The 10,909-nt window shown below is 67.5% G+C and overlaps 2 protein-coding genes across 2 annotated transcripts; one reads left to right on the forward strand and one right to left on the reverse strand.

The window, feature by feature from the left end:
* The first annotated feature begins 5,551 nt into the window (after nt 1-5,551).
* LOC146597262 (putative G protein-coupled receptor) lies at nt 5,552-6,781 on the forward strand. The gene has a single exon (XM_085302583.1). The coding sequence runs from the start codon at nt 5,552-5,554 to the stop codon at nt 6,779-6,781; it is 1,230 nt and encodes a 409-aa protein (XP_085158709.1).
* A 1,214-nt stretch (nt 6,782-7,995) lies between these two features.
* On the reverse strand, nt 7,996-10,908 carry PCBP4 (poly(rC) binding protein 4; the record flags this gene model as incomplete). Its single annotated transcript, XM_085302565.1, has 11 exons — nt 7,996-8,734; nt 9,046-9,215; nt 9,404-9,493; nt 9,634-9,702; nt 9,805-9,879; nt 9,988-10,116; nt 10,236-10,361; nt 10,448-10,564; nt 10,647-10,679; nt 10,763-10,786; nt 10,876-10,908. Coding segments are annotated over 11 exons (1,179 nt in total), but the record flags the coding sequence as incomplete, so codon positions are not given.
* Nucleotide 10,909: the final 1 nt, after the last annotated feature.

A 10,909-nucleotide genomic window follows, 5' to 3' on the forward strand; every position in this document is an offset into this window, starting at 1 on the left:
GCCTCTGCCGGGAACCCGGCCGCTCGGTGTCGGCGGCCGCTGAGCAGCGGCGCGTTGTGGGCAGCGATGTCTGCAAGGCGGCGCGTCTGGGAGACGATTCCCGTGAGAAGTTTGCAAAGTGCGCGACGGAGAGGCGGTTTCTGGCGGAGCGGCCGCTGAGCAGCTCTGCGGGAGCTGCCGGCAGCGCTCACAGGCCGAGCCGAGGCGTCGTGGCCGGAAAACGAGGCCCAAATGAGGCGTCGCCAACGGGACCAACCGGAGCCGCCTCGTGCTTGCGTAGGCCAGCGGGCAGAGGCAGCAGCCACGACGTCCGATCGCGTGTCCCCGGTCAGATAAGCAGGGAGTGCTCGGCGCGACACGCTGCTGCCCAGGGAGCAGTGCTGAGACTAGCAGGGTGCCGGACTGCCGCCGCGCTCTGGCGGACCCCTGCTTTGGGGCCGGTGTCTCCAACGTCACGCACAAACCTTCCCGTTTCTCTGCGCCTGCTCTGCAAGACTTGGGTTTCCGTGCCGTGTGGCGGAGGTAAAGACGCCCCTGTCGCCTCCCGAAATGTTGCACGGGCCCCGAGTCACCAGGGACTCGGAGGGCTCTTGCCATGCCGAGGAAGGCCCGGGTTTCCCCGGCTCCTCAGCTCGCGGCTGTCACCCTTGGCTCCCTCTCAGCCCGCCCGGCCTCCTCAGGCCAGCAAGGCCAGGCGCACGTGGCCAAGCCGCTCGCCAGGGCTGGGGAAGGTCTTGCCAACAGCCGGAGAGGAAAGAGCCCCACTGGTGCCTGCCCCAAACCAGCCCCCGAGAAAGGCGACGGAGGAGGAAGCTGAGGAAGAGAAGCGTCATCTGCCAGCCCAGCTGAGAGGGGGCGGCGGTTTTATTCTGCAGGGGCAGGGTGCTGGTGCCAGGGTTGGGCTGGCACACGGCTCGTCCCGCGGGGCGTTCAGTGCCAGTTGTAGGGATGTTGCGCCCGGCAGAATGGACGGGAGCGTCCTGGCCGTCACTCTGGCCCTGGCTCTCCTGCCTGGGGGCTGCTCTCAGGAGCCGCAGAGCCAGAAGACGCCTCCACTTCCTACTGGCTGCTTGTGCTGGTGCTCGCCGGGTCCGTCTCCAAGCTGGAGGGCATTGCAGAGCCGCAGGATGGCGCTGATCCGTCCTGGCTGCTGGTGCTGGTGCTCGCCAGGTCTAACTCTGAGCTGGAGGGCGTTGCAGAGCCGGAGGATGGCGCTGGTCCGTCCTGGCTGCTGGTGCTGGAGCTTGCCAGGTCCAACCCCGAGCTGGAGGACGTTGCAGAGCCGGAGGATGATGTTGATCCATCCTGGCTACTGGTGCTGGGGCTCGCCGGGTCCAACCCCGAGCTGGAGGGCGTTGCAGAGCCGGAGGATGGTGCTGATCCATCCTGGCTGCTGGTGCTGGAGCTCGCCGGGTCCAACTCTGAGCTGGAGGACATTGCAGAGCCGGAGGATGGCGCTGATCCGTCCTGGCTGCTGTGCTGGAGCTCGCCAGGTCCAACTCTGAGCTGGAGGATGTTGCAGAGCTGGAGGATGGCGCTGATCCATCCTGGCTGCTGGTGCTGGAGCTCGCCGGGTCCGTCTCCGAGCTGGTGGAGGGTGCCGCAGGGCCGGAGGATGCCCCCGCTCCTGGCTCACTGCTGCTGTTGGGGCCGGATGGCTCTGGCTGCGCGCTGGGGGCTGTAAGGGGAGGTGGGAAAGTCAGCAGCACGGCCCCGAGCCCTTGCCTGGCTCTGGCCCGAGCCCAGGGGCACCCAGGTGCTTTGCGTCTTACCGGGGCCCACGCCAGCGCACCCGTCGCACTCCGAGCAGCGTCCCCTTGGACGCACACGAGGAGCACAAGAGCAGCTGCCATGGCCTGGGGAGGGAAGCGGCTTGGTGCTCATGGCAGCCGGGGCTGGCAGAGATGCCAGGAAGGCCCCCGAGACCACAGGAGCGGAGCAAGGAGGTGCCCGGCAGAGCTGTCGCGCCAAGCACCCGCTSCCRCYGGGAYGGCATCTGCTGCYGCCCCRGCAGCTGCCCGGTTGCAGCCTTGGAGCCCTTCCTGCTCTGCTCCGCCCGCTCCCTGCCTTCCCGGCGCAGGCACCGGCCAGCGTCGCACTGGCTGTGCCTCTCGCAGAGCTCCGCGTAACGCCCGGCCTCCTCCCAGGCAGGCGCTCTGCAGGAGAAGGGAGGGGAAGGCCTGAGCCTCCCGCGCGCCCTGCGTCGGGCGCCGGCAGGACGTCCCTGCTCTCCTGGGCCCTGCCCCGCTCCCAGCTCCGCGGGGGAGCAGGAGCCCTGCGGGCCAGGACTGCCTCGGGAGCCCTTGGGCCCTTTGGCCTCGGGAGCCCGGCACGAGGGCAGCGGGAAACCCCCCGTAATGGGACCAGGCTCCCCAGTTTTTACATTTGTGGTAAAAGTTTTCTCTTATTCCTGCAGTGGGGGCACTGGAAGCACTCCCGGCCGGCACTGACGGCCTGTCCCCGGGGGCGGGGGGAGAGAGCAGCAGTGCTGCTGGGGGGCCCTGGCCGTGCCCCCGGGGCGCTGGAAGCCCTCCTGCTGGGTGCAGCCCCGGTGGAACCAGGCCCCCCCGGCATGCTGGGTGCACCATGGTGCCGAAGGAGAGCGTCTGGTCCGGCTGCTCCATGCAGATGATGCAGGTGGTTTTTGCATCCTGCCACGCTGCCGCCGCCTGCTCCGGGCAGCGCTCCGAGCAGAAGGACCTGGGGTGACCGTGGGAGAGAGGGGCAAGGTCAGGAAGCGCTGAGGCCTGCCGCGGTGCGCAGAGGAGGGCAAAGGGGCCCCAAAGGTGCCTGCAGGTGGATGATGTGGATAGGGGCAAGGTCTCCAAGCAGCGGGTCCTGCCTTGCACCTTGGACAAAGTGACACAGGACCTGGTCTCCCTCATCTTCAGTAACGATGTGTTCTGGGATGCCATGCAGACCATGAACATTGGTTCGGGACGGTATCTGGTTTGGTGGAGGAGATCCTGGGTGCTGTGGCCTAAGGCTGAAGGCAGGGAGGCTGGGGAGGACCTTTGAAGAAGGTGGACATGCTGTCAGTGTCAGAGCACCACCTCCAGCAGCCCAAACCCTGGCAGGATTGTTGGCCCTGGATGCCTGTGGGCTGTGCCTGGGCAGCAAAGGCCCTGCTCTGGAGCCATGTACACCTGTGGCAGTACCTGAGGTCCTTGGGCACAGAGGGAAGCATGGGATGAGGTCAGTTCTGGGAAGGGCGTGGAGGGGACAGAGGAGCTGACGGAGTTCTGCATGGCCTCTCCTGTGCTCGTGGCCAGATGTGAAGAAGATGCCCCTGGGGAAGCTGAGCAAGCAGCAGATTGCAAAGGGCTTTGAGGCGCTGGAGGAGGCTCTTGGGGAGCAGCCCACCAAGGCTGCCCGCCTGGAGGAGCTCGCTTCCCGCTTCTACACCATCATTCCCCACAACTTTGGGAGGAGGTCCGAGAGGGCGAGGTGAGCAGAAGAGTCCACTCCTTCCTGCCCTGTGGCGAGGATGCCCTGGTTGTGCCCCCAGGATGGGGGCTGCACCAGGGCTCCTGACACCACTGGTCTGGGGGTGCTGAGCCCTGCTGGCCAAGGGCAAACGGGCGCCTCAGGGATCCCTCTCCTCTGCCCTTTGGGGCTAAGACTGGAGATGGGATCAAGCTGGGGTGGGTGGGCAGCAGCCCCTTGCCCCTTAAGTACCTCTGCGGCTGGTCCTGAGCACAGCGGCTCTGCAGGATGAGCTCTTCAAGGCCCACAGCATGGGACAGGCAGCTGTGGGGGCAGAGGTGCCCAGCTTGCTTTAACCAAAAATCAAAACGCTGTGGCACAGACTGGGCAACGCAGGTGCTTGACTGCTGAGCAGGGAGGGTGCTGAGCGGGGCTGATGATCGTGACCGTGTGTGTGGGTCTGTGCGGGGATGGGTGTGGGCACAGGTGGCCGCTGGAGAGGCGGCAAGCTGTTGCATCAAACTGGTGCTGGAAGAGTTAAGATGCAAGTCGGTGGCATGGCCAGCCGCATGCCCGTATTGCCTTGGGGAGCCAGGTGGCTCCTGCCCATCACCATGGCATCAGAGCTACGGAGGGAGGAGGATGAGCAAGGCACGCTGCTGTCTATCTGCCCTGTGTGGGCACGAGTGTTTGGCACGGAGCAGCTCATCCCTCCCTGAGCCCTGCCGTGGGACTCAGAGCCCACAGAGGGAGCCTGCCCTCCGGCTGGAGCTGTGCTGGACTCTGCCCTAGCTGTCCTTCTGCGCACCTGCCTGGGGAGAGCGCGCAGCAGAGCCTGCCCTGGAGTATGGGGAAGGGCACCATGCATCTCACCGGTGGGGTCCGGCTGAGCCCAGAGGTGCCCGTGCTCGGGGCTGCTGCCTGCCACCGTGCCCCATGCCTCTGGATTCCCGGGGAGGGTACCTCCTGGCTGCACGGCACTGGTGCTCAGGTGACATCTCCAGAGCATCCACGCACTGGAGCGAGGAGATGGCACAGACCTCTTTGAGGTGCCCTTAGGTCTGTCCCCCAAGCCTTTGGAGGGCCTCGGGGCTGACCTGCCTCTGGAGAAGGACCAAGCCTGGCACAATGGGCAGCCAGGCTAGGGAGGCTCCTGAATTTTGGGTACCACCACCCATGGGAGGGGAGACCCCCTCCCTGGCCGGCTGCCTGCTTTCAGGTGCTGAGCGTTGACTTGCTGTCCTTTGCCGCGATGTTTCTGAGGTGCATGGGAAAGGCACAGTGGGCCGGGGACCCGAGTCCCCCCTTCCCGAGCGCTCGCGTGCTGCTAGGACCCAGCAGCTGTCTCCGTGGGACTGCGAGTGCTGTCAAAGGGCAGGCAGAGCCCAGAAGTGACAGCCGGTGCCATCCGCAGCTTGCCTGCTGCAGGCAAACAAGATGACTAACGGGTAACAGGGAACACGGCGTTGCCTGGGGCCGGGGACCCCACGGCTGCTGTCGGAGTAATGCTGGCAGGAAGGACCAGCTCCACCAGCCTGATGAGGAGGGGAGCATCGCTCATCTCCTGAAGAGCAAAGGTACCCCAGTCCCACTCCCCCAGGAAGCTTGGCAGCGGGAGCGAGGAGGGGTGCTGGAGTCGGGGTGCAGGGATCGGGCCTCTACTGGGGCTGCTTACGGCACTGCAGCAGAAGGGTTGCTTTGCTGCTCGTTGGGGACTGCCTTTTTTCAGTGAGTGCTAGTGAGTCCAGGACAGGGGGAAGGGGTGTAAACTTGGTGAGGGTACCAAAGGATCCCAGTAGTGCCCCAGGGAGCACCTAGGCCAGTCTGAGGACAGATTGGTCTCTGGCTCTGGGCTCACGGGAGACTGCAACCTCCCCAGGTCCTTGCCTTGCCCCAGCATCTCTGGGGTGTTCAGATCAGCTTGGAGGCCATCTCTGGGTTTCCCTGTGGCTTTTCCTTGTTTTGCTGCTTCTTTTTCATGCCCCTCTCCCCTCCTCAACAGGTAAGGAACCTGCTAGTGGATAAGATGGTGACCATGCTTGTGGTGGGGTTTCCATCTAAGGGACACAGGCAAATAACTTTTGCTGCCCAGATGCTGGAGCCACTGGCTTAGCCCTCAGGGAGAATGGCCAACCAAATGGGGCTGAACACCACGCATGGCCTAGAGCAACTCTCCATCTCGGAGCAGTCTACCTTCCAGGAGGTGGTGGGCCTTCTCTGCATGATCCTGCTCACTGTCACTGCCCTAGTGGCCAACACGGTGGTGATGATTGTCATTCTCAAAACTCCGCTTCTCAAGAAGTTCATCTTTGTCTGCCATCTCTGCCTGGTTGACCTTCTCTCTGCCATCTTCCTTATGCCCCTGGGGATCATCTCGAGCTCCTCCTGCTTCAACAGGGTGATCTACAGCATTGCCGAGTGCCAGACCTTGATATTCCTGAATGTCTGCTTCATCAGTGCCTCCATTCTCACCATCTCCATCATCAGTGTCGAGCGTTACTACTATATTGTCCACCCGATGAGGTATGAGGTCAAGATGACCATTGGACTGGCTGTGGCCGGAGTGGTCTTCATTTGGGTCAAGTCTGCCCTCATGACTGTCTTGGCATTGGTGGGCTGGCCACAAGGCAACGGGGCTACCAGTGCCAGCCGGTGCACAGTCTTTTGGAGCCCAGGAGCCCATAAGAAGGTCTTTGTGGTCATCTTCAGCATTGTCTGCTTCATCTTGCCCACCATCATCATCTTTGCTGTCTACTGCAGTATCTACCGTGTGGCCCGGATAGCGTCCCTGCAGCAGGTGCCCATGCCTCCACGGGCAGCTGCACCCAGGCACCGATCCGACTCCATTGCCAGCCAAATGACCATCATCACCACCAGGAACCTGCCACTGCCCAGGCTAGCTCCAGAGCGCTTTTTGGGAGGCAACAAGGCCATCCTCACCTTGCTCCTCATTGTGGGACAGTTCTTGTGCTGCTGGCTGCCCTTCTTTGCTTTCCACTTGCACTCTTCTGTCACTGCTGACACGGTGGGTGAGGGGCATGGGGAGATGGCAGTCACCTGGCTTGCCTACTCATCCTTTGCCATCAATCCCTTTTTCTATGGGCTGCTCAACCGACAGATCCGGGAGGAGCTGGCAAGGCTCGGACGCAGCTGTCTCAACCGGCCACTGGGCCAGGAGCTGTGTCTCTCTGTCTCTGAGGCCTCCATCCAGGAAAATTTCCTGCAGTTCCTCCAGAGAGCAACTTGCACACTGGAAACCCACTCTAGCTGCATCAGCTCCAGCCCCAGGAACAGGCTGGACCAGACCAGGACGGGCTTTCCCATCCCGGGTCAAGTCCCCGAAGAGAGCAGCTGAGGAGGAGGGAGCCTTGTCTCAACATGCAGGGCAGGAGGGCAGGCAGGGAGTCTGGAAGAGACTAACTTCACCCACTTGGGCCTGGCCTCTTGGATTTGGAGGGGTCCTTGTCCAGGTTTTGTCTCCTCTCTGAGCTTGTATGGCAGAGGAAGGTGACTGCCAGTTTTCTCCAGGTGGGAGAAGGCAGCAGATTTTGGGGGTCTCCATCTCCCAAGGCTTTTCCTCATGCTGGGATCATCTTAGCTCCACCAGCGCAGCCCAGCTGCATGGAGAGGCTCTCCTCAGGACACGAGAAGGGGAAGCCTGGCAGCTGGAGGGTCCTGTGTGGGAATGGAGGAAGGGGTCCCTCCATTTCCCACCAGCCCAGTGGGACCGCCCACGAGGGCTGTCCACAGACAGCAGAAGGAGAGGGTCCCTCGCAGCCTGCCTACGAGCGAAGGCCACAGCTAACCCCACTAACAACAGTAACGCCAGGGCTCTGCACGGGAGATGCCCCGGTCCCCAGGCACCACGCCGAGCCGAGAGAGCCAGCGTGGAGCCCGCCGTGCTGGGGCTCCGTCTGGCCCTCCGCTAACGTCTTGGCGGAGGAGCTCGTGTAACCTGCCGTGGTTAACGGGGAAAGGTGCCCGCGGCGCTGCCTCTGCCTGTGCTTTCCCCGGTCGCCCAGCGGCAAGACCCGCTGGGGCAGAGGCCCCGCGCCGCGGGGTGAAAGAGGTAGAGGCGCCGGGGCCCGAGCTGCCAGCGAGGGCGGTGGTGGGCACGCGGCGCCCACGGCCCTGCTGTCCCCCCGCCCGCGCCTGGGCGCCGGAGGGGGCTGGCGGCGGCCGCCCCCAGCCCCGGGCAGGAGGATGCCCGCTGGCACTGCAGGGCCGCGGTGAGTCAGTGCCGGGCTGTTTACTGACACGGCCAGCCGCGCCGTGCCGAGCCCGCGGCGGTCATGTGCCGGCCGAGCTGGGCCACCGGCCAGGGATGTGCGAGGGTGGATGCTGCTGGGCTGCGGCGGGCGGGCGGGGGGGAGCAGCGCGCAGCGACAGCGGTGCCCCCATCTCGCCGTGCTCCAGCCGCCCCCGCTCTGCCCCGCTCCGCTCCGACCGCCTGGGGCCGAGGGCCGGCACCCCTGCCCCCGGGGACGCCCCTCTGGCCGCTGCTCCTGCACCCGTCCTGTGCTCCCCGGGGTGGCGCGGGGCTGGGGGCATCTCCGCTTGGAATGGCTCTTTATTCTCGCAAATTTTATCTTTTTATTAAACCACTGATAAGTTACAAAGGAGGAAAAAATACAGACTTATATATACAGCGTTTTCCAAGCCGGCCGGGGCTGGCTCTTCGATGGGGCTGCTGCGAGGCGGGTGCCAGGGGGTAGCTTGGGGAGAAGGTGGGTGCCAGCCCTCCCCCCCGCCGGAGCCGGGGAGGGGGGCGCCCCAGAGAGGCCAGCCAGCCCCTCACCCAGGCCTTGGGGTGCAGCCCGCGGGGCTGAGGGTGCCAGCCGGGAGCGTCGGCAGGAGAGGGGCAGGGCAAAGGGCCAGAGGACGGAGGAGCCCCTGAGGAGTGGGGGGCTCCTCGGGGCACGGGGTGGGGGGACGGGGAGGTGGCCCCGGCAGCGGGTGGCACGCGGGGCCCCTCTGCCCGCCCGGCGGAGGGGCTCAGTAGGGCGAGAACTTCTGCCTGTCGGCTTTCTTGGTGCCGTTGGCCGCCGAGATCTTGGTCGTGTAGGTGGTGCTGCCGTTGGGACCCGCCATGGAGGACGGCGACAGCGCCAGGAAGGACACTGGCTTCAGGCCGATGAAGTTGGAGAGGGAGATGGCGTAGGGGGTGCCCAGCAGCGCCGGCGGGGCCGCGGCGACGGCCGGCAGCGCGGCGCCGGAGCCCGGGGCGAGGGGCTGGGAGAAGCCCACGCCGAGGTCCACGGAGCCAGGGCCCGGCGGCGCCTGGGAGGTAGATTTGGCCGTCTCTAAGCTGGCGAAGCAAGCGAGAGGAGCGGGGTGGGTGCGAGCCGAGGGGCAGAGCGGGCTGCCCCCCCCGGCCTGCCCGCCTCGGGGCAGGGGCCGAGCGCCCATCTCTCTTCTTGGGGGGGGGGGCACGCAGCACCCGCCTGCATCGCGGGGCCACGGCACCCCGTCGGCTCCTGCGCCCACCACCTCGGGGTCGCAAAGCCCGGCCCGGCTCGTCCCCCGGCTGGGGCTTCACCCGGAGGGGGTCCCGCAGCGCTGGGGGGGGCGCAGCCCCCGCCACGGCCCCGCCGTGCGCGCCGCGGGGCTGGTGCTCACCAGGCGGTGATGAGGTACTGAGCCACGGTGATGCTGACGGGGGACCCCGAGATGGTCACGTGCCGCTCGCTGGAGCCCTCGGTCTGGTTCCCGATCTTGATGTGGGCGCCCGACATCTGCCGGATCTCGCTGATCTTGCTGCCGTGGCGGCCGATGATGCAGCCGACGAGCTGCAAGGGCAGGAGCCGGGCTGAGAGGGGCTGCGGACGGTGGGGGAGCCGAGGCAGGCACGGGGCGGGCAGGGAAGCGGAGCCCCCGCGTTCCTGTCCCAGGTGGCGGGGCTGCGACGTCCCCGAGGCCGGAGCCCGGGTTCACCGCCGGCACGGGCCCCCTCGCCAGCCCCGCGACCCGCACGTACGTCGTTGGGCACCAGGAACTCCTGGGAGCTGCTCTGGGAGGCGGCGTCCAGCCCTGCGGGGGGAGAGAGGGGCAGGCGGCGGGTTGGGGTCTCCGGCCGGGCCGGGGCCGGGGCCGGGGCCGGGGCGCGCGGGGGAGACGCTCACCTGGCAGGACGGGGGGGGGGGGACGGAGGGGTCAGGAGGGCCGCGGGCAGGCCGGCAGCGATCCCCTTGCCCCCGTCCCCGGCGCCTGTGGCGCCGCAGGACTCACCTCCGCGGGAGAGACGCCGGCGGCGTACTGGCCCTGCACGGAGAAGCCCTGGGGGCAGACACGGGCATCAGGCGGTGGGGGCACGGCGGGGGGGGCGGCGCCGTCCCCTCGCCCGCCGGAGCCACCGCTCGCCCGCCCGCGGCCCCTTACCTGGTTGGCAGAGAGCAGGATGGAGCCCAGGGAGAGGCCGGGGTGGTAGGGGATGGTGGCCCCCTTCGGAGGCGACTGGAGAGGGAGCAAGGAGGGGCTGAGAGCCGGGGCCGGGCCCCCCCGGGCGGGCGAGCTGGGGGGCGAGGGCCCGGCGCGGGGCGGGGGGCCGGGGCAGCGCGGTACCTCCAGGATGACGGCGCAGATCTGCCTGACGCACTGGACGATGGTGTGGGGCAGCCCCGAGACGGTGACGGCCCGCTCCGTGGAGTTGGGCAGCAGGTCGCCGGCCACCTGCACCTGCGCCCCCGTGCTCTGCGGGGACACGGGCCACCCTCTGCCTGCCCGTCCCCCGCCAGCCCCCCGCCCGGGCCCCGGCCGCGGCCTGGCCAGCTCCAGCCCCCGAGCGGGGACGCGGCGCCGGGCGCCCTCACCTCGCGGATCTCCCTGATCTTGGCTCCCGCCTTGCCGATGAGCGAGCCGCACTGGCTGGCGGGGATGACGAGGCGCAGCGTCACCGGCGGCCTGCCCGCCGCGCCGCCCTCGCCCGCCCCCAGGTCCTGCGGGGCGACAGGCGGCGTCAGCCACGCGGCTCACCCCGGCCACGGGCAGGCGGGCGGGCGGGCGGCCGGCGAGGGCTCCCTACCTCCTCCAGCTTGAAGGCGATCATGGAGACGGCGCGGAAGACGGCGTCGGTGGAGCCGGTGATGGTGGTGATGCGCTCGGGGCAGGACCCCTCCGAGATGGTGATGCGCGCGCTGCTCTGGGGACGGCGGCGCGCGCCGTCACCGGCGGCCCGGCCCCGCACCCGGCCCCGCCGCCCGGCCCTCCCGCCGCCCGCTTACCTGCTCCCGGATCCGCTTGACCGTCTCGCCTTTCTGCGGGCAGAGGAGCGGTCAGGCCCCACCGCGCCGCCGCCGCCGCCGCCGCCAGGGCGCCCGGCCCCCGCCCCGCGTCTTACCTTGCCGATGATGCTGCCGATCTCCTGCGGGGAAAGACAGCAGAGCCCCGTGCGCGGGCGGGTCGGGCCCGGGAAGGGGCTCCCGCGGGCGCCCCGGGGCCGCCGGCGCTTACCTTGCCGTGCATGAGCATGCGCAGCGTCAGGGTG

This window comes from Rhea americana, unplaced genomic scaffold, assembly GCF_003343005.1.
Source record: "Rhea americana isolate MKP2758 unplaced genomic scaffold, rheAme1 scaffold_19, whole genome shotgun sequence".
Lineage (NCBI taxonomy): Eukaryota > Metazoa > Chordata > Aves > Rheiformes > Rheidae > Rhea > Rhea americana.